This window comes from Clarias gariepinus, chromosome 2, assembly GCF_024256425.1.
Source record: "Clarias gariepinus isolate MV-2021 ecotype Netherlands chromosome 2, CGAR_prim_01v2, whole genome shotgun sequence".
NCBI lineage: Eukaryota > Metazoa > Chordata > Actinopteri > Siluriformes > Clariidae > Clarias > Clarias gariepinus.
In genome coordinates, this window is record NC_071101.1 from 40055001 (window position 1) to 40079409 (window position 24409).

Sequence of the window (24409 nt, forward strand, 5' to 3'; positions counted from 1 at the left end):
TCATCTCATCCTAGGGAGTAAGTATTAGGCAAATACAACTTATGAGCAATACTAAGTGTTTTATTAGTTTGTGAATCTTCCTGAGGTTGACTTTAACTAGGCCATATTCTAAAAATTTAGGAGATTTACTGGTGTGCTTCGGATCATCGTCCCGTTGCATGTCCTCATTTCTCTCAAGCTGTCTATAGGACATTGTTCCAGAAGTCTTTTGTTTTCAGTCGGATACAGAACTTCAGTCGTGCTCCCGTGCTTCTCCCGGCGCTCTTCCAAACAAACCGTACCCATTCAGTCTTCTTCTAATTGTGCCGTGGTGGACTTTAACACTTTACATTCTCAGTGAGGCCTGAAGGGTCTGAGATGTAGCTCTTGGAGGGTTCTAGTATTTTTCTAAACATTGCACGGTCTGACCTTAGGGTAAATGTGCTGGGACGTCCATACTACAGTATAATGGTTCTTTAATCCTTTCCAAATTGATGTGCAGCAACAATTGCTTCTCTAAGACCATTGCTTATGCCTTTCCCAATTTTAAATTATATTAACACAAACCTGGATCCTTCAGACTAGCAAACTGCCAAAACTTCTGCTTTTACAGAGATCTGCACACCTGCTGATGATCAATTAATCAAGGGCTGGTGTTTAGCAGCACCAAAACAGATTGAATTAAAAGAGAGAGTACTAACTTTTGAACATGATGATGTCATCATTTAACCTTATATTATTTTAGTGTAATTTATCTCAATGCACATTTTAAGACTAAGTGAATTTGAAATGAATACCCGCTTTAGAGAGCACGAGAGAGAGAGAGAGAGAGAGAGAAAGAGAGAGAGAGAGAGAGAGAGCAGTTAAAAGCACACATACTGACCTTTTCGTTAAAATGAATCTCCACAAACTTGCCAAAGCGGCTGCTGTTGTTGTTGCGGACTGTTTTAGCGTTCCCGAATGCCTCCAACAGAGGATTAGCTGCAAAGTCCAAAGGAAATGTCAGCACTCGGTGTGATTAATCATTAGCATATAACTCTCTCACACACACACACACACACACGTAACACATATATACATCTTTCAATCAGGGTAAACAATATACCCAACTCCACCGAACAACCCATACCTTCAACTATCCTCTCATCGATGTCTTGACCCGTCCCGTATGACGTCGTTAAATACCTGAAAATGAGAAAAATGACATAAATCCGATCACATCAGACTCACGCTACAAAAAAAAAAAAGAAGAAGAAGAAAGACAGCAAGTGTAAACGCATCGGTTATTAATGATGATGGACGCGTTATTATTGTCTCCTCACCGAAGTACAAACTTTGTGTTTTCCGTCTTTCCGGCGCCCGATTCTCCAGAGACGATGATCGACTGGCTCATCTTCAGCACCTTCATGTCACGGTAAGCTTTATCAGCTTCAACACAGAAATACACACTTCTTCAGTCCCTCTTACACTTAAACATATTCATCTTTTATTAATGATTTACATATTACAAATCATCACATCAGTCTACAAGTAAACAGCCAAACAATATGGATCGCATAACCCGAGGGGCGTTCAAGTCAAACCGGGACTTGATGAAAGTGATTTTTGTATTTGACAATTGTAACCATTACTTATACCCACTGTTATTGGTGCTTCTTATGGATGAAGGTGTTATTTACAAGCCTATGTAAATAATAATAATAATAATAGTAATAATAATAATAATAATAAATAATAAAAGAATATAAATAATAATAAATGATGCATCTAATTCTACCACTAATCTCATTTTTCCCCTCATCATCATCACTCACTCACTCACCGATGGCGTACACGTGCGGTGGGAGCGTCCCCAGGGATCGGCCCCGGTACTGCTTCATGGTGTCGGGAGAGTAGAGCTTCGGGATGTCAACGTAGGGATTCACCGCTATCAGGATGTTGGCTACATACGTCTACATATAAAAAAAGAGAAAAAAACAGGCATACGGTGCACAATAAACTGGGGGAAGAGTACTGTATGAGCCATACACTCACCTGTATTTACATCGTTTTAACTTGATATATCAAGAAAATATCAAAAAGATCAATAAAAGCCTTTGACACTTAGGAACTGCTTGTAATTATAATTCAGTATAGTAACATCTGACAAAAACATCAGACTTGAAATGAATTGATTATTTATGTCATTCTTAAAACTTTTAGCAATGGCTGTAAATAAAGGGTGAGCAGCCTGCAGTGAACCACTGTAGCCACTAGATGGCGCATAAAGAATGGGATCTATTTATTTATTTACAGTACATCTATACTTCTAGGTCTGAAATGTAACAAAACACATTTTTCTTTAAACGCACCCAAATAGAAGCTGGATAAAAATTTATAATTAATTATTATTACATTTCTAATACATTTCTACATTTTTACGCTTCTAAATTTTCAAATGGTCAAAAGTAATTGGACAATCAGCTGCTCGGGTGTTCCACAGCCAGGTGAGCGTTACTCCCTGTTTAACTTTCAAGTCAGATTTTTTTTTGTTTAAATCTAAAGTTTATTTTAAGTACAGCTTTTATATTAAGAATCTGTCCTGAGGAGCGTCACTGCCAGTGAAGGAAGCAATCATTTGCATGTAAAAATCTAAACAAACCCATCAGAGAGAAAGTGAGAGAGAGAAAGCACAAAAAAATGAGGTGTGGCCAAATCAACTATTTGTTGCAGTCTAAAATAAAAAAGGTCAGAATGTGCTGCTACGTTTGCGGATGCCGAAAGGCCTGGGTAATCTCACAGAACAACGTGACAGAAGAATTCTTTCCCAGGTGAACAACAGTTGGCCATGAGAAAGATTCTTAAAGAATTGAGGGAATCCGTCGAAGTCAAAAATGAAGAAAAGTAAATATGGAACAATTTAAACCACTGGTAATTTTTTTAAAAAACGGGAAAAAAATTTATTCTAAAATATACAGTCCTAGAATGAGTCAGAGATTTCGTTTTCTCAGATCATGATAAGAGGAGTGTATGGGAAAGGAAAAAAGGTCATCTTATCATGCAGTCATGTACAGCTTCCAGTGGAACTGGTTCCTTTGGACTTGATTGACCATGTGACTGCCGAAACGGATAGGGCTATATTATCCGCTACAATTCAGCCAAATACGTCGAAATTTATTAGACATCGAGACATCCAGATAGACTTTTGGCGACAGATTCCAAACTTTAATCTAATGATCATTTTTCATCATTTTCCAACTACTTTTGGTCCTTTAAAAAGAACTTGTTGTAATTTCACCAGACTTGGATGTACATCCGCTTAAATTTAAAGTCCAAACTGGCTTTAAAGTATACAAGGGGTGTTCGAGCCAAATTTGGGTGATATTTGTTGTGAATGAAGTTGTACCAAACAGAAGATTTCCAACACTAGTGAAACGCTGGGATAAGTGCATTAGTGCAATAGTGTCACTGGGGATTATATGGAGAAATGAAGGTAGATTTTACTCTCATGATCGTCTTTTGTTATTAATTAGACAATCAAAAGTCTCTGTCTGACTCGATCGCCCCTCTGCCAATACTTGGCAATACACTGTGGGAAATGAACATTAATCCAGATATTTATGGACCTGATTGCATTTAGTTAATTTTGCGGACGAGTGATTGAAACGTTTTCGTGTGTATTTAAGACTAAACGTAGCATATAGTACAGTAAGTACTGTATTATTCTGTGTGGATTTAATCTTTCTTTCTTAAGGCTATATCACAATATACTGTATAAGAAAACCTTTCTCATTAAAGTGTTGGGTGTGTGTCCATAGCAAAACAACATTTCGAAAGACCTGTTATTTGGGGTATAGTGCCTGACTTTTATTCAGCAGAGCCTCTGTTTCACTGAATAATCCACGACTTTTCATGAATATGTAAGACCCATTGTCACCTGGCTCAGGTAACACCAGGTTCCACCAGGTCTCCGATTGACGTCTCAGCTCTTTACACCTACAGTATACACTCAGATTCCTCACACAAAGACAGAGCTTCTTTTTTGAGTAAAACAAAAAATGAAGAAATCATTGAAATGCAGGGAAATGTGTTATAGTATATTATGACTAAATATAAAGCGGCTCACATCATTGCGTTGCGAAGGCATCGCTTATTTAGTAAGTATATGTTCGTGGTTGTTGTATTTCTGCGGGATAATGTAAAGAGAAACTACATTTCCATTAATAAATCTCATATAATTCTGCCCATCTCGATGCGCGTTGTTGTTTGGAATTTGAGTGGATTTTTCTCTCTAATTTAGTCATACCAATTCCTCCCTGTCACTAGGGGGCTCCAGATTAAGGCTACTACTACCACTCAGTCGTGAGGGCCGAAGACTATCACGGGTTACCTCCAAACCACGTGACGCCAGCCGACCGCATCTTTTCTTTTACGAGGTACTTAGATTCTAAGTACCTCTCATCCCTCCTCTCTGAGAGAGCTCGGCCAATCAGCTCTCTCCAGACCTCCAGCTGCGAGAGGTTACAGCATCACCCGGGAACCGAACCAGCGATGATAGGGCGAGCACTTTACCAATAGACTTTTTGGAAAGAAAACTGTCTACCGTTTGTGTACGTATTTTTTTTCTGGGTTGCCATAATATAATTTCAATTACAAAAACACTTGCAAAGATAAAAAAAAGTGATTAGCATTGTCGACCCCTAAGGGTTTTGAACTACACGAGTTTAGGTAATCCCAGTCAGAGCGTGTGATTAATCACGATTTTAAAATACTCGGATGTACTTGTATTATAAACGTGCGGTGTTGCAATAAAGAAATGCATGACAAACTGGTTAGAGGAAAAGAGTTCTATAATATCTCAAACATTAACATTAAACCATTTTGAAATTAAAATCTTTCTAATGGGTCCGACACAGCATGCAGTAGCTGGGTAGTACGGGGTGTGGCAACCCACCGACGGCGAGGCTCAAACCTCAAATCAACAACTTAGAGCCCTAGCCGCCCGAGCCACCGCTCCCACATCTTTACATCCTTTATTATATTCTTGTAAAAATGGTTCCCTTTTGAAGGTAGCTCAAGCACAAACTTTGGACGGAGCTAAACTACTGGCTACTAATACTGAGTGATCAGGACAAACAGAAGAAGAAGAAGAAGAAGGAGAAGAAGAGCAGATTCGGGCAGAGTTTTAAATTTCCAACAGCGTTTAATACTTACATAAATTTTATCTTTACTATAGCGCATGCGGACGTTGTTCAGAAGCGTAGCCTCGTTCAAGTACATCAAGGAACCTGCGTTAGAATCATAAAGAGGATAAGAAGATCAGATGTTGTATGTGCATACAGTATATCCCTTTTGCAACCAAAACAATGATCCACTGTGTGTTCTATTGGAACCACCATTAACCTTTTTTTTCCCAAAATTTGACCTACACTAGCTCTTCTATTGGATCGGACTACACGGGCCAGACTTCACTCCCCATGTGCATCAGCGAGCCTTGGTCACCCATGACCCCGTCACCGGTTCACTGGTTTTCCTTCCTTTACTTTTGGTATGTCCTGACCACTGCAGACCAAGAAGATCCCACAGGAACTGCGGTTTTGGAGTTGCTCTGACCCAGTCCTCCAACCATCACAATTTGGTCCTTCTGACAGTAGCATCATTCTCAATATCTCGTTACAATAGCAGCTGGAAACAGGTGGGATATATTAGGCAGCAAGTGAATCTTTTTTTCCTGAAGCTGAAATGACCAAGCATGAGGATTTAAGTGACTTTGACAAGGGCCAGGCTGTGATGGCTAGAGGATTGGGTCAGAGCAACTCCACCACTGCAGCTCTTGTGGGATGTTCCTGGTCTGCAGTGGTAAGAAACTGACCAAATGTGGTGCGAGGAATTAAAAACTGATGAACTGGCAAAAGGGTCATGAGCAGCCAAAGCTCATTGATGCACATGGAGAGGAAAGCCTGGCCTGTGTAGTCTGATCCAATATTAAAGCTACCTTAGCTCTAATTGCTGAAAAGGTGGTCACATGATCAAGTCTAGCATCATTAAATACTAATCAATAAATAACCTTAGGTCTAACATCAGAACATTAGACACTCTAATTTGGACCAGACAATCCAAAGCAGATTCCATACTGTACGCAGCGTTTACACACTTACAATTGTCCTCGACATGCTTGGTGACGTCGTCCTCGGCCGGGAACACTTGGCTGACGGGAGCGAGAAACGTCTGAAACGCAGGAAAACAGAGCGGCGTTAACACTCATCAACAGTGATTAACTAGCTAACATAAGCGCAAACCTATTCCACGCTGCCATTAAATGATTCATTCTGATTGGTCAGAAAGTTTGAGATCGATACAAGACGCAGGCGTTCAAGCCAAACCGGGACTTTCCTGTAATTAAATACAGTGGTGTGAAAAACTATTTGCCCCCTTCCTGATTTCTTATTCTTTTGCATGTTTGTCACACAAAATGTCTCTGATCATCAAACACATTTAACTATTAGTCAAAGATAACACAAGTAAACACAAAATGCAGTTTTTAAATGATGGTTTTCATTATTTAGGGAGAAAAAAAATCCAAACCTACATGGCCCTGTGTGAAAAAGTAATTGCCCCCTGAACCTAATAACTGGTTGGGCCACCCTTAGCAGCAATAACTGCAATCAAGCGTTTGCGATAACTTGCAACGAGTCTTTTACAGCGCTCTGGAGGAATTTTGGCCCACTCATCTTTGCAGAATTGTTGTAATTCAGCTTTATTTGAGGGTTTTCTAGCATGAACCGCCTTTTTAAGGTCATGCCACAACATCTCAATAGGATTCAGGTCAGGACTTTGACTAGGCCACTCCAAAGTCTTCATTTAGTTTTTCTTCAGCCATTCAGAGGTGGATTTGCTGGTGTGTTTTGGGTCATTGTCCTGCTGCAGCACCCAAGATCGCTTCAGCTTGAGTTGACGAACAGATGGCCGGACATTCTCCTTCAGGATTTTTTGGTAGACAGTAGAATGGTTCCATCTATCACAGCAAGCCTTCCAGGTCCTGAAGCAGCAAAACAACCCCAGACCATCACACTACCACCACCATATTTTACTGTTGGTATGACGTTCTTTTTTTGAAATGCTGTGTTACTTTTACGCCAGATGTAACAGGACACGCACCTTCCAAAAAGTTCAACTTTTGTCTCGTCGGACCACGAGGTATTTTCAATCATTGAGATGTTTTTTAGCAAAATTGAGACGAGCCTTAATGTTCTTTTTGCTTAAAAGTTGTTTGTGCCTTGGAAATCTGCCATGTAGGCCGTTTTTGCCCAGTCTCTTTCTTATGGTGGAGTCGTGAACACTGACCTTAATTGAGGCAAGTGAGGCCTGCAGTTCTTTAGATGTTGTCCTGGGGTCTTTTGTGGTCTCTCGGATGAGTTGTCTCTGCGCTCTGGGGGTAATTTTGGTCGGCCGGCCACTCCTGGGAAGGTTCACCACTGTTCCATGTTTTTTGCCATTTGTGGATAATGGCTCTCACTGTGGTTCGCTGGAGTCCCAAAGCTTTAGAAATGGCTTTAGAACCTTTACCAGACTGATAGATCTCAATTACTTTTGTTCTCATTTGTTCCTGAATTTCTTTGGATCTTGGCATGATGTCTAGCTTTTGAGGTGCTTTTGGTCCACTTCTCTGTGTCAGGTAGCTCCTATTTAAGTGATTTCTTGATTGAAACAGGTGTGGCAGTAATCAGGCCTGGGGGTGACTACAGAAATTAAACTCAGGTGTGATAAACCACAGTTAAGTTATTTTTTTAACAAGGGGGGCAATCACTTTTTCACACAGGGCCATCAATCAATCAATCAATCAAAATTTATTTATATAGCGCCCTACAACAACCAAAAGGTGCCCAGGGCGCTTTCCAGTATAAAAACAAAAAACATAAAACACAACAATCAAAAACAGGACAATATGCATAAAAACAGCTATCAAATTATTAGCTACATATCAAAAGCAAGTCTAAAAAGATGTGTCTTCAACTGCAATTTAAAAGCACTGAGCTCAGTGATACTTCGAAGCTGTCCCGGTAGTGCGTTCCACAGTTTTGGGCCCTGAACAGCAAATGACCGACCTCCAAACTTTTTATAATTAAACTTGGGTATGACCAAAGTGGTATATTGAGAAGAGCGCAAAGTCCTGGCTGGGTGGTGGACCATTATCAACTCCGCGAGGTAAACAGGGGCCAGACCATTGATGGCCTTAAATACAAACATCAGGATCTTAAATTTCACCCTAAACCGCACTGGAAGCCAGTGGAGCGAGCGGAGGACTGGACTGATGTGAGAGCGTTTAGAGGTGTTGGAAAGAAGACGTGCTGCAGCATTCTGTACCAGTTGAAGCCGATTGAGCAGTGATTGACTGAGTCCAGAGTAGAGGGCATTACAAAAGTCAATCCGCGAGCTGATGAAGGCATGAACAGCTTTTTCAAGATCAGCTCGGGTCAAAATTGATTTGACCTTACTGAGAAGCCTTAGCTGGTAAAAACTTGCCTTCACAACTGCACTTATCTGTTTATCAAAAAACATGCCACTGTCAAAAATAACACCCAGGTTGCGCACTACCGGAACAAACCGAGGTGTTAAAGGACCAAAACTGGGAGAACTGCTAGCCATGTAGATTTGGAGTTTTTTTTCCTCCCTTAATAACGTAAACCTTCATTTAAAAACTGCATTTTGTGTTTAATTATGTTATCTTTGACTAATGGTTAACGGTTTTTGATGAGCAGAAACATTTAAGTGTGACAAACATGCAAAAGAATAAGAAATCAGCAAATAGTTTTTCACACCACTGTAAATAAAGATTTTCACTCTCATAAATGATTTCTATTATTCTGCACAATCAAAAGTCCCGGTTTGACTTGAACACCCCACATACATTATCCCGCCCTTAGAGAGCGAGACACCAAGGTATGTGTATTCTTTATCCATTCTACCCAGCCAACTCATTTATTCAACAGAAAGTGAATTTTTACCGCACAAGTACTGTACAAGCATGGTAAAAAAAAAATGTTTTTTTTTTTCTCGATAACAAGAACAATGGTATTATTCTATTGCACACGAACAATGTGCCAGCCTCTAAAGCTGCAACTTGATTTAAGACGCCCGGGTGTTTATATCCTCACCCCGCCTTAGTCAAACAAATTATCTCTGAGTGAGAGCCGGACAATGTCCCTGGTCTGTCGGAGGACATTGTTATCACTGCAGGAAGTATCTGACGTGATAAATCGATGGATAACACAATGCCAGCTTGTGCAACAGACACATCTGTCTGTGGGAACTGTACACACAATCGTTCACCAACACCACTTGCACGGTACAGGAACTCGGCTGGGAGTTATCGCCACGTCCCCCGTATAGTCCTGATCTCGCTCCAGGCTATTTTCACATATTTGGGCCGTTAAAGGAGTTCCTGGGAGGCCAGAGTTTTTTTCATTCTCATAACTCTCTCACTCACTGGAGCCTATCCCAGGAGACTTAAAGCTGAACAGGGTGCCAATCTATAGCAGGGCACACATCATGATTCACTGCGAGTTTTTGGCATTGTGATTACGTTTTCATCTTTCCGCGTAAAAAATCAAATGTTTAATTTTTTGCCGGTCCTCGCGGCAGTTTGGAGACCTTGCAGGACTTCCACTGAGTCTGTTCAGTTTCCTGATTAGAAAAGCATCAATTTGGTTCTGATTCAACTTACACACCCCCTAATCCGTATAAAAGCCGCCTATAAGTATAAGTGGCCGTCCGAGCTTCACTGTAAGTGGAAAGTGTACAGTATTCCTGACCTCAGTCAGAGTTAATAAGGAGAGAAGCTAAAACCAGACTGCTTTCTCATAAATCTGTTTAGCAGGCAATAACCCGGGGTCACTTTCACAGCACCACTGGAGCTCAGTCGGAGTTCCCACACTCATTCTCACTTAAATGTTACCGAAAGCATTAACTTCGAATAACTTAGATAAATGTGCTGCTGATGGAACCCGCAGGATCAGGGATCAAGTTTCCCTCCATGTCGCATGCCTCCAAAAAGAGGTTCAAATTTTTTGTTATTTATTTATTCATTTTTATTCTTTTCTCTTTCTCCCCTCACTCATTTGCCCCCCTTTCTCTCTCGCGCTCTCGCCTGCTATGCCCTGGCACACACTCTACGCTGGTAAACACTCCTCACATTGTGCCAATTAGCAGAGCCAGCCACTCCAGGCACATCCGTCTAACGTCACACGGGGCAGATGTAATGTTTCTTTCATGCCCACATGCACAAATCACTCATTCTTGAAACAAGCAGCTGCGTGCCACTCTCATGCCTTTTTTTCTTCCCCCAGAGCAGCGCTACCGCACTTTAGTGCTGGATCAAGTTCTAGCACTGACCTAAAAACATACAAGGGGCTTTCAAGGAAATGTGGGACTTTGATTTTGCAGAACAACAGAACTCAGTTATGAGCGGGAAAAACTACCCGCACTTCTCTACATAATCTCCTGCTACTCTAATGCACTTATCCCAGTGTTTCACTAGTGCTTGGTTACTATCAAGGTAGAAGAGAGGTTTCTCAGTACACCAGAGCCATGATCAGGACTGCTTGCTTCCAGTCTGAAACCCTAGCCTCCCAGGAACTCCTCGCAGATGTTTAATTTTCAATCACATCGTGTCCAAAAGTAAAACATGGTGGTAGCAGTAATTTACCCCCAACCTGGCTTATAAATCACACCAAATAATGATTTACCTCTAACAGCTGAACACACTGAATTGTTTTCCTCCTTACCTTGCTTTTAAAATTTACTTTTGAACTTGACATTAAAAGTTAAGACTCACCTTTCCCTTCTCCTTGAGGGGTTCGATGGTCAGACTGTCAGCACCAATGTCCACAATGGTGCCCAGCTGGAACCCATCAGTAGGGTGAGGCGCCCACACCGGCTTCCCATCATCCATCTCACCAACACTGCAAACAGGACGTAGTACACTTATTACATTATCACATCACAGTAACTATGATCATACTCATACATTTTCAAATATTATGTTCAATCATTGATCTCAGCAATTTTAGCAAGTGTAAAACAGAATAATGGCATTGTCGTTATTATATTTTGCTACAGAACTCTTTTAAATATCCACTTTTATGTAAAAATAATAATTTAAAAAATCACAATTATTTAGCTCAGTATTCAATTACTACAATTATTTAGCCAACTTTGTGGCAAAACTAGACAAATCCAATTACATTACAAATACAGCATATAATTATTCATTTCAACTGCAATATCAACATTGGTTGAACTATTATGTATGGAATTAAGATGAAAATATATTTTGTACTTCATTACTGTCGGGTAAAAAAAAATAAAAAAAACTCGTTAAGTAAATTATGCAAATATTTATTGCTCTTATGTAACACTGTAGTAAATTTGACCTTAAATGTTAGCAACATTATAACAAGAGACTTAAAAATAAATAAATAAACCAAGTCAATTAAAAAAGGAATTTATTGACCGGTTAAATGAAACTTTCATTGAAACCAATTTCATTGAAACTTTAGTCCCTAATATTGTAGTTCATTGTGCTGAATTTAATCCAGGAAGCCACAAAATCATGTACAGCATGAAATATTATTCATATTATAGCATGTGTTGAATCATTGTCCCTTCTAACGCATTTTGAAACCATTTGAGTTTCTTTTGGAACATTCTTTCATGCCAACCAATTAACTCCAGTCTACCATTGAGTTCGATATAAAATAACTCATCAAAATCAGCTTCAACTTAAAACTTCAATCCAATATCAATATATCCATATACTCTCTAATATAATAACCTTTGGGAAATGATGGTCCACATCTGAGGCGACCAACTAGGCGACTAGTGTTTAATAAACAGCGAATACACCATGGGATGGGATGTAGAGTTATAGGGGGATAATTAAGTCATATATATATTTTTTATTTATTACAGAACAATATCATATTGTACATTTTATTAATTTATATTCACTCACGTAATCACTTAATCTATATCACTTATCCTGTACAAGGTCACCGGATGCCTGGATCCTATTCCAGGGGACTTTGGGCACTAGGTGGTGTAGACCCTGCACGGGTACACAAGCATGCACGCACTCACACACTCACTCTCCAGGCGATTTGGAAAAGTCTGCTAACCTACTGTATGTCTTTGGACTGTGGGAGGAAACCAGAGTACCCAGAGGAAACCCACCAAGCAGGAAAAAAACATGCAAACTCTATGCACACAGACCCGAAGTAGGAATCGAACCCTCAACACCGGATCTGGACCTTTATCCATTTATCATTATGGTATATTTTATAAATGTCTATTTTAGCTTGTTCTATAATTATCACTATACTAGCTATTAAAGTTGTTCCCTTTTTATTCTTCTTTATTTAATAAAGTCCTTTATAGTTCCATAAAATAAATCAACACATTCTGACTAAGCAGATCCGAGAACAAACTGTGGGCTGTGGTAAAACCAACTTTATTTACTTAGCACGACTAACTGAAATAAATATTCTCTTTTGCTTCAGTCCTAAATTTGTCCCGTACTGCTCCCCGTACCCAAAGAAACAAAAAGGCCTCAGCCCTGGCCAGGTCCCAGTTTCCAGCCTGAATCAGAGTCTCAGTGTCAAACTATTAATTATTCGACTCAGGCTTGCCCAAATCACTCACCATGTGTGACAATCAGCACATTCTCTCCTCAGAGCAACAGAAAACCAGTCGGGGCTTCTTCAAAACCACCAATCGGGCAAGACACTGCAGCTGGCTCAGGTTACACGCTGAAATGTGCCAAGCCTCAAGGGCTTTCTTTAATTTTACTCCACTGATAACAATCTGGATTTTCTTTTCTATTCCATTACATTCATCTGAAGCTAGATTGAAATAATGATGTTACGTAATGTCGAGATGAACTGCATGACAATATAGTGCACAATACAAGGTATCACGTTTGTAACACGTGTGTTAGACAGACTTTCTCTGGTTTTTTTTGCCCTTGTGGAATAGTTTCTCCAGGACTTTTTTTGACTCACATTTTTGGCAAGGCTCTCGTACCTGAGCAGGCTCAGAGGAATGTCTTTTTTTTTTGGTTTGTTTGTTAAGCCACACAGTGACGTATACTGTATATCACTCAGGAATGAAAAATCTAACTTTAGGCATGAACCAGTGAGAAACAGGTGTAGATGATGACAGACGATCAGGGTGGTGATGCTGAGTGCTGAGTGGTTGAAACAGACGAGAGGGGAAATGAGGTCGCTGCTAAGGTTTTTATATAAACAACACATTTTTAAAATGCATCTTTACGCACTTTAGGAAGCCTCATTCTCATCATGATCATCTCCTCATCTCATCGTCGTCTACACTGTATTATTTTCTATACAGGGACCCTGAAGCCTATACCAAAAGACTTAGCGTCCCTGGACGGGGTGCCAATCCATCACAGCATGTCACAGTAAAACATTTGTTCCCAATTCTTTAATCCACATAATTTACTTACTCACTCATCGTCTATCCTGTATAAAGGGTCGCGAGTGGCCTGGAGCCTATTCCAGGAGACTTGGAGCACGAGGTGAGGTACACCCTGGACAGCATACCAATCCATCAGAGGGGACACACACTCACGTACACTCATTCACACACAATGATTGGAGAACAAGCCTAACCTGCATGTCTTTGGACTATGGGAGGCAACCGGAGTACCCAGAGGAAACCCAACATGCACAGGGACAACAATCTTATCCCTAATCGAGAATCAAACTCAGTCCCTGGTGGAGCAAGGCATCAGTGCTAACCACTACATCACAGATCCACGGCTACATTATTAAATTCAATTTCATAAAAATTAATATGTAGCTTCCTCTATCTTCAATATAAATGCCAAGTCATTTTTTGTTTTTGGTATTGTTGTATTAGTCAATGTGAAAGTCCAATTACAAATGTTATGAGATTGTTGTCCCAACAATGAACAGATCGACACCAGGACTGAGACCGGCTAAACTATTTACATAAACAAATCCAGTCCAACGCAATCCCTCCAATGATATGCCGCTTTTATGTTGGTATTTAAATGAGGTGTACCTCTGGTTTGTCTCAGCCAATGTACGAAAGACAAGTGGTTAAAGTTAAGTAGTGACTTATTGTAAAGGCAAATGGATACCAGATATATGCAAAATCATCTCTTTTTTTATTTTATTTTATTTTTTGTTTTGACAAACCCTACTTTGATCTATTTAAAAACCGTTACGGTGACTTTTTTAAGACTTTTCATTTATCAACATATTTTAAAATTCTTGTTTTTTTCCCCCTGAAAAACACTAATTTATTAACACTATGTTCATTCAACAGCCTATTAACCTACATATTCTAATCTCAATACATGGGGAAAAAAACTGCTCAGGAAAATCACAGCACTCCAGGGAAGCACACGAAGCAGGAAATCTTTTTCAGTATACATGACGTCGCACATCCAACAGCTGTGAAAGTCTTTGATCCCGGAAGTAAAATTCTGTCCATGAAGTGGCGCCAAGCCATCATCTTTCCAACACAACGATGATGAGTGATAAGGAAGCTTATCAAATTGTCCTGGAGAGGTTGTTGTAGCTGAATGTACTGTTATTATGTAAATGATGGCCTGTCAGTAATTATGAAGCTTAAACATAGATAAAGTTATCCAGTATTTCCAGGCACCGTTCAATGTTTCAACAGATGTTCTTAAGTAATCTGCGGAAGTTAACACATAAATGGATATTTCGTGTTTTACGGTAAACGTCATTCATTTATTGATTTTTTTTGGTTTTCTTTTCATTTACTAGCAAAATACCTGAAAAAAATTAAGAATGCAATGTTAAATAAATAAATACTTTTTAAGAGATTATAAATATTTAAAGAATTTTAAACACTTAAAAAATGCTAAAGATGTCAAACTACAGAAGTGCCATGAAATGGCTCTACACCCAATCCAAGCATAATTCTCACTCCAGAAACACGAGGATGTCCCGGGATAGACTCTGGATCCCATCAAAACCATGACCTGGGTAAAGCGGTTAGTAAAATTGAATCCAGAAAAGTTTTGGCACCCCTGGAGAAACCACAACCCCTCAACCTATCCAGCAAACTATTTTTTCCGCAAACGTTCACGTGCATCATAGCTAGACTGTTGTTTGGACTTAATTCGATGTTTGTGATTTTTTAAATTAAATTTGATTCAATGCCACTAATGTTTATTGTTTGATTTGCCAGCTACATTTCATAAAGGTTTTAAAGTATTTAAATCTACCTAAAGTACCTAACAAGGTCGTGCCTTGTACAAAGTGATCATCTTATTTTTTTCCTGTCAATCTCTGCTCCATACTCCAGTTCAGTAGGTGGCGGTATTTAAAACTCCCACCTATAAACTCAAAAGAAGAAGTAATACTTTTGCAAATTGCAAAAAATATAAGCAGTTTATATTTTCTGCAAAATGTTTTTTAAGAATTTTGTAAATTTAAGATGTTTTACTGTTTTTTTAATGTTTACATAATTAATTAAAAATGCATGATTCTAAATGGAAAACTGATTCAATTAATTGAATCATTAAAAAACGATAGGTTAAATTATGAAATCTATTAATTCACAGATATATGATGTCCCGCACTTTATATTTGATACATTTTAAATAAAAAAATTTACATTGCAAATGTTTTCCTATTGCAGTTAAATCCTTCCTTTTATCCTATCCAACCTTACTTTTTTTGGAAACAGTCGTATAACCATTTCACTGCATATCTGCATATACTGTGTGTCGTGTATGTGACTAAATTTAAGGACTTACCAACCATGGGCTCCTCTAAATATATTAAAGTGTCATTAAGAACGGGCAGTTAAGGAAAACTTAAGACTTGAAAGACTGCAAAATCAAATGTGTTAGCCAGAAAGGTAAAGTAAAACTTTAGTTGGCGGCGCATCATTCTACCATACAGTGCTGCCTGTACAAACACGATTTGCATGGAAACGCCTTCAGGAGGAAACCTTGTCTGCAACCTCATCACAAACCTGATCGTCTGATGGATATAAAACAACATCTAGACGAGGTAGAAATATTTAGGAAACAAGTGCTGAGGTAAATATCTGACCAGAATCAAAATAGAAAGACGGTATTTGACAAAATTAGAAATCCATTTAACGAGACGAGGAATGAAATGATATCTGGCAAAGAAGTGTTTCTAACCCCTGAGTGTCAAAACTTTTGAATTATGATCCAAATACACTCACTTAATACCGCTTTATCCTGTATACAGGGTCACGCGGGGCCCGGAGCCTTAGGCTAGCCCAAGGAGACAAGGTAGTGTACAATCTATTGCAGGGCAAACACAAACACACACACACGATCATTCACATACTACGGGGCAATTTGGAAATGCCAAGAGGCCCAATCTGCATGTCTTTTGACTATGGGAGGAAACTAAAGTACCCTGAGGAAACCCACCAAAAACGGGGAGAACATGCAAACTCCATGCACACAGACCCGAGGCAGGAACTGAACCCAGGCCCTGGAGGTTCAAGGCAAATTTGTTTAAATATGTAAATTTAGTTTTTTTATGTAAACCAATTAAATTAGATCTAAATTTAGATCATTTAAATGATCCAAGTTTGACATTTGATCTAGGTGCTAGCGGTGGAAACGCTGGCTTCAGTTTTGGTCATTGTTCGCAGTCTTCTCCGCTTCTGATGTCTAACAGCCTGTAGGTGGCGATACTTCCACTTCCGCATTAGTTTACAAAAGAAAAATTACATAATGTTGTACAGTGTATTATATGGCAAATTTATGTTTAATACAAAAAAATTGTAACAAGTAATGACATTTTTTTTTCTAAGAAAATTTTTGCTAAGAAAAAAGTTGTCAAAATAGTCCTTAAATACAGTAACGAAATACAAATACCCAATTAGTATACACCAGTAATCAACAAAAAATAAAGAATCAACCCAAACATTTGCGGTTCCCCGTCCAAAAAATAAATAAATAAATAAATAAACAAAACTAAATTTTGTGAAATAAGAAATAAATACAAACCTACTTGAGTGGTAAAGGTTAGGAGAAAAAGTGAAATTGTATTATAATTTTATTTGTTATGAATTAAGGATTCCCTTAAATGTTTGAATATGCTGTCTTTTACTTACTTACTATCTAAACATTAAATATTTTAGTTTAAAAATGTTTAAGTAGTATAAGATACTGTAAAACTGGACAAATCTTGTGACTAGCATGGTGTTTTTAGTCAGCTTTATCATGCTAGTCATTTTGCTGGTTACATACTGTAGATTTGAGGGAACATTGAAGAGATTAGCATGGCTAACAGAGTTTGTGGTAAGAGAATAAAGGACATTTGGAAACACCAATGAGCCTAATCTGCTTGTTTTTGGACTGTGAGGGGAAACTGGAGGAAACCTGGATAAAACCTGGAGGAAACCCACCCATCAAACCGAGACTTTGCTAGCCACTAAGCCACCGCGCTGCCTTCCTCATGTTTAGCTCTGGGAGATATTAACGCTTGTACTGGTGAAATGCCAGAACCGAAAAGGTAAAAACTATTTTACAAAAAGACTCCCACACCCAAACCCACACCCACACAAAAACAACAACAAAGCAATTCAACCGCATCCACCCACGTACACGCACACATACAGAGCACGCACACACAAACGAAGGCCCAGGCATGCTACCTGCCTTTCAATGAAACTTTACCAGTGCCCGAAAACTGTCTTCTCAAAAATATCTGTGTCCCAATGTGTCAATATTCTAGGTAAAATCGCAAAAACAACATACTCTGACATGACCCATAGGACAAAACATGAGACAAGCTCGAGTCATTTTCGTTGATACTGAATGAACATGATATGCTGTAGGTCGTCATCTGACACCATGCACGAGCCGTCATTCCCAATGTGCATATTATAAGGGTAGTTTAACTTTATGTGTCAGTAGCAGTGAACGTTTATCAGATTTCACCTATCTGATGCATGGTTCAAGGAACTGACACCTTTTAAGCTGTCAAAGCATTGCCATGATCTGTAACCGTACACACATTTAGTCCTGACGTAGGGGTGGCCTAGATTTTAATCTTTTTTTTTTTTTAAATTATTTCTTTGTTTGTTTGATGAGCTGATCCTGTTATGCCTATTAAAAGACTTAAAATACATTAGCTCCAGAAATGTCAGTATGGTCAGCCTGACAGTTCCTCAACCTCAGCGAAATCATTCCAGTTTATTTTTCTATAATCCTATTCACTCTGTTATGATCCCTACTTGTGCCTGCCTGTAAAAATACAAACAAACAACAAAATTCCAAGATGGCGGTACGGTACCAGCGTGCAGTGGCCACTCCGAATCCATGACGCTGCTAATTTGCGTCTTGGCCCGACTCTGTAATTTGGCTGCCGAGCAGCATGTAACGTTTACACTTACCACATTGGTAGTACACCACAAGGACTTTTTGCACTTTATTCACCCTAGTACTGCTTGGCGCTTCACAGTCCTTCACTGTGCTTTGCGTTATCTAGTAATAATTGTAAATGTCTTGCACTGGTCACACTTATGAACTTGATTTATTCTTGCATGTAGATGTAATGTTTTAAGTAGCACCATGCCTGGTGCTGGGGGATTGTTTTTTTTCCCTTTCTCTGTGTACTGTCCCTGCTGTATATGTTTGAAATGACAATAAAATCACTTGACTGGCTGCCTCCTGCAGGATTCTGTTACAGTGGCACAACAAGTATCAACTTAATATATACCAATCATAACATTATGACCACATGACTAATATTATGCAGATCCCCCTTTTGCGATGACCCATGGAGGCATGGACTCCACTAGACCTCTGAAGGTACCATGTGGTTTTTGGAACCAAGTCATCAGTTAAAGTTTCTTTGCAAGGTGAACATCATTATTCATCACACCAGGCCACCTTCTGCCATTGCTCTGCAAACTCACATGCCCACTTTAAACGCTTTGGATAGTATACACGTCAACATGGGCACCACGACCAGACTGAGGCTAGGTCCTGACCACTGCAGCCTGGTAAAACCCCACATGAGCTGTAGTTTTGGAGTTGCTCTCAACCAGTCTTCTAGCTATCACGGCTTGGGCCTTGTCACAGTCTCTCGAATCCATACGCTTGCCCATTTTTCCCTCTTCCAACACATCAACGTCAAAGACAAAATGTTCAGTTGCTGCCTAATATATCCCACCCACTTCCAGGTTTCATTGTAAAGAGATAATCAATGTTAATTACTTCACCTTCACAGGCGCAATTTGGGAACACCAATTAGTCTAATCGACATGTCTTTAATCTGTGGGAGAAAACCGGAGTACATGGATGAAACCCACAAAGCACGGGGAGAACTGCCGCAATAAAGTTAACACATTTATTCAAAAATTAAAGGACTGTAATCATTCGATTTCCATGTAAAGTGGTACAACACTATAAACTTCTCAAAGGATCCAAACTGAACAGCATTCCAGACCCAGCCCACACCTAGCATTAGGAATGCAATAATACAGTGTAATAAAGTGTTTACCCCCTAATAAATTACTAGTTTTGTAGTCTGTTTGGAGATTGTTAAAGCGATCCTGACCCAAGATTAACGCTAAACGTAATCGTTTCCCCTTTTAGTTATAATAGTGTTAACAGCTAGCGAGTGTATGGTGACATAACGTCAAAAACCTAACAGATGTCCATGATCTGTTCTGCTGGCACAGAACAGCGAGACTTCGGTCACTTCTGTCAGGATACATTACATCCCCTGTGCGGTGAGGTTGTCACGATCCAAATATGCAAAGAAAAGGTAAGTGTTTTGGTCTAGTGACTACACCTTTTTGTGCCAAGGTTTAGACAGCTGATGGCAGACAGTGCCATGTCCCAGACTAGGGGTCATTCACATGTGTTTTTTGCGTGCTCAATTTTTCTTTTTACGGAGATGCCCAACAACCACGTCCACTGTGGAGGACGGTCTCCTATGTTGCAATGCACCCGCTAAGGCATTTACTACAGAATTATTAGTTGAATAGAAATTAGATTATGGCCTAGTTTGAACCCTGATCTAGATCATTGTCCTTTGCTGCTTCAGCATTAGGTTCTTCTCTGCAGGGTATGGGAAATACTACTGAGAAGAAAATCCTGTGCATACAGGATGTGCCTCCTAGCCGTTTGCTTACCCTGCATTGATGACCCCATGAAAACAAACATGTGACACAAGAGCAGCCAGGAACTGAGGAAATCCCTTAACTTGGCTGTCTTACTATGGAAAGGAGACATTCAGAAACCCCCAGACTTGTTTGGACCAGTCCTGACCTTTTATTTATATTTTTTTAGATCGGTTGTCAGTCCCTGAAGCAGTAGAGGAAAGTGGATTACATTTACATTTCCGGCATTTAGCAGACGCCCTTATCCAGAGCGACTTACCTTTTATCTCATTATATATACGGAGCAATTGAGGAGTTAAGGGCCTTGCTCAAGGGCCAAACAGTGGCAAATTGGTGGTGCTGGGGTTCGAACCAGGAACCGTCCGATCAGTAATCCAACTGAGCTTACCTCTGAGCTAGCCCAACAAGCCGCACTAAAAAGCAGATGATCATGTTAAAAAAAAAGTAGGTGCTTCAAAAGATTTATTGTATGGGTGCAGATATATTCAGTAGCAGGGAAAAATATGACTGTATAAAACATCTTTTGAGGGTTTTCCTAGTAAAGCCAAAGAAAAGCGAATTGCTTTAGACCTGCGTGTCCACAGAATGAAAATACGCAAATGAAAATGTTTCAAAGAACCCGAATGACATTGGGACACTGTGGTAAACAAATCAGGAGGTGCAGCTTTCGGCTACCTGTAGGCAGGGCAGGGCTACACTATCACTACACTACCTATCATCACCATATACAGTAGGTGCAAGGTGCTAAACATAAAGAGAAGTGAATACTGCTAAAGGGACGTATATAAGTGCAACATGTGACATTATTCGGAAGTCAACTAGACTTCTTTCTCGTAAGGTCGAAACATTTCACTACTCATCCAAATAGCTACTTCAGTCTGAGAGAAGTTGGTAGGATTACACAAATTTCTATGCTCCAGGATCAAGGATCCTTCCCTGCCTGAATGGGTTCTTTAAGTAAACAATGGAGAAGGTGAGAGTAGAAGGGAATTTTTTTTTCATTCTGCCCTTTTCTATCCATTCCCAGGAAGATCAAGATGTCTTCACAGGTGCACCAGGAAAGCCGCACCTTACACCAGACTGCCCTATCCTCACCTTCTTGACCATAATCGCTCTCTATTACTGGCTCTACTTAACAAGCTTCCCCTCCCCTGCTCTCTAACGTAATGGTTAGCATTGTCACCTCGCATGGAGTTTGCATGTTTTCCCTCGTGCATGGTGTGTTTCATCCGTGTATTCCGGTTTCCTCCCACAGTCCAAAGACATGCAGATTAGACTAACTGGCCTACCCAAGTTGTGGGTTCAGGGTGTACCCGGCCTAAGTCTCCTGATATGGCTCCAGGCCCCCAGCAAACCTGTATACAGGATAAAGCTGTATAGAAGATGAGACGATGAGTCATGAGTCCTTATAGACAATATAGCATTCAATATAGCATAAAGCATTCATTCTATCATATTGGGAGAATTGTAGCCCTTAAAACCTCAAGCATTTTAGCCAGTTTTTGTTTTGCATTCTTTTAAATTAACATACTGTGTATACGATTGTACAGAATAGAGTGACATATCCTATTTGTCAGCAGAATCTAGGCAATATGATGAACTGAATTTCATTCCATTTTAACCAACTTTACAAACATGTCAAAAAATAAAAAAATTGGTCAGATAGGCAAAGAAAGAGTACACATGATCACGTGTTTTTCTGGTTGTTTTTATGCCAAAAAAAAATAAAAAATTATTATATGCTCATGTTGAGACAGTCACATTTTTGTGACGTCATTTCCATATTCCAGTGGTCTTTATATAAAAAAAAAAAATATACAGGTTGGATACAGCAAATTTTATAATGCAAGGACGAGTGCTTAAAGCACCTTTTCCCTTAGAAATTGAGCATACAGAGAAGTACAAAGAACAGGTATCAAATTTCCTATAGCCCATTAACGGTTAAGACAAGCTTCCTCAATGAATTAATTTGATGAACACCGGATTACATCTACTTTAAACATCCACTTTGAACATACTACTTCTGGCTATTTAAGTAGACATGTAGGTAGGCTTATTTATTTCATTTCATCTGCCTTAGCACACTGCTGCGGAATGTAATAGCCCTGGGACAAAAACAGTCTAAAATAATAGAGTCTTAAGAAGAGGACAGACACACGGAGAAAAACCCTAATAATAGAGTCTTAAGAAGAGGACAGACACACGGAGAAAAACCCTGTAAGTTATGCCGCTTCAGGCCCACTCCTCTTTCATGCCACACAATCACGGATTGTTACAGCAGATCACTGGGGACACACTGTCGCGGTAAGCCGGTCACATGACCACACACACACTTTGTGTAGGTTGGGACGGTCACATGACTTCAGAGTTTGTGCTGGATGAGACGCTCACGTGACGAGGGATTGTGTTGGCTGAACACAAAAGGTGGCGGTATGTCATCTCGACAATAGGACCAAAGGCAAATCCAACAAAGGCAATGAACGAGCTCGGGGACTTACAGAGCATGGGAGAGAAAACAGGATTTCTTGTTTCTGATTGTTCTACAACTTAAAATGAGGTTATCTAGAAGTTATCTTTCTGTTACTAAACACGAGGTTGCATAATCACAATAAGAAAACGCATTACCTGTATCCCCTACCGTAAAAAAAATAATTTAAAAAAAGCTAATTTATTTTATTTTTTTGATCTATTTTATATAATTCAGAAACACATATACATAAAACATATAAATACACACAAAAAACAATGCAAATAAAGCACAACGTATAGCTACTACATCCAGCATTGTATGCTAACTCTCTTGCTAGCATGACACACATTTAAAAAAAAACATTAGCTAGCCTTAAATCATATCTTTTACATTTAATATGAGGATAAATTACCACAGCTAACCATAGCCAAAGAGTGTGTAACAACTAGCTGACATTTCCAAAACATAATGTGTTACCTCAGACCCTTTCTTAAATAAATAAATAAATAAATAAATAAGGGCTAAACAAGAAACTAGGTAACTAGCATGATGTGACACTTCATTATGCTATGCTAGCTACCACTTTTTTAGATTTCCAAGCTAGCAACACATGCTAATCTGAGGAAGTGAAAGCTTCTCTGATTTGTGACATAATTTAAACATAAATATATATATTATTTTACACTAGAGTAAGTACACATCGTTGACAGGGAAAAAGTTTTTAGAAATAATTAAAAGGTTAAAGTTAAAAATAAACTGATCAGCTTTAATTTAATCAGTGATATTATTATTTCACTACATATAAGCCCACATTCTGTACATGTCTGCCTGTCTTTCTGTACAGCAGAACTCTCTGCCTAACTTATTAATACAAAGAAATACAATTTTGTACGGTTGAGTATCTTATACTTATCTCAAATACACTCCCTGTTCGGTAATCGGATAAGTAATTTAAAAAAAAGGAGATTGGATAAATAATAATAATAATAATAATAATAATATACAGTATAATATTATATATAATAATATATAATATTATAATATTATAATATATAAGTAATCCCAGTATGAATATTCAGTTTAGCTTTTCTAATTAATATCTATTGGTCTATTGGTACAGGTGTTTGTTTACATTGAGCAAGTAGCTTATTAGTAGATTATTAAATCCGGCACATAACTCTTCATAACCGTACACAGTGCAACATATAAGGAATCTGGTGGAGCTTTAAAAAAAAAAATGTTGTCGTCTCAAAAGCTGCCTCAAAAGCTGAGCAAGCACATTCTTTATTCATTAAACCATGAAGTTAGACTTCTCATACAAGTCGACACACCTTAGCATTAAAAAACATTACAACTGAAATCCATTCAAATACAACTTTCAGCCACGCCACACGTAAGGAATCTGCCCTGGAGCATTCAGTGAAAAGTCACACCCTAGAGACGTGTTTTTTTTTTTCTTTAAAGCAACACTGGATCGTTTGTGATTGTCTTCTAATTCTGAGAATGTCATGAAAGTTCAGTTCAGCACCTTGTTTTTTGCTGACATGAGCAAACCGTGTACTTCAATGTCTAACGCACATTTTTACAGAGTTTAAAGATTGACAAGCCGTATTACTATCTATTCCGGTCAAACTCTAACACCAATAAAAAAAGCCATGACTTGAGTGTGACACCATTTATAAAAAAGTTAATGAATGGTGAAACGGTTTCAAAAGGCTACCAGGAACTGCATTTGTGTATTAAAAAATTGCTTATTTTGTTGTGGCCTTCGAAAGGAAT

General features: G+C 39.0%; 1 protein-coding gene across 3 annotated transcripts in view; it reads right to left on the minus strand.

Annotated features, from left to right (window-relative positions):
• Window positions 1-24409, minus strand: part of myo6a (myosin VIa) — a 98833-nt gene that overhangs the window by 67531 nt on the left and 6893 nt on the right. For all 3 annotated transcript variants that reach the window (XM_053478125.1, XM_053478115.1, XM_053478133.1), the window contains exons 2-8: window positions 10793-10919; window positions 6117-6186; window positions 5173-5246; window positions 1802-1931; window positions 1302-1407; window positions 1109-1164; window positions 863-960 (exon numbers count right to left, since the gene is read on the minus strand). In XM_053478125.1, the coding sequence (XP_053334100.1) occupies window positions 863-960; window positions 1109-1164; window positions 1302-1407; window positions 1802-1931; window positions 5173-5246; window positions 6117-6186; window positions 10793-10909 (651 nt within the window). In that variant the 5' untranslated portion in view covers window positions 10910-10919. The remainder of the gene's footprint in view (window positions 1-862; window positions 961-1108; window positions 1165-1301; window positions 1408-1801; window positions 1932-5172; window positions 5247-6116; window positions 6187-10792; window positions 10920-24409) is intronic.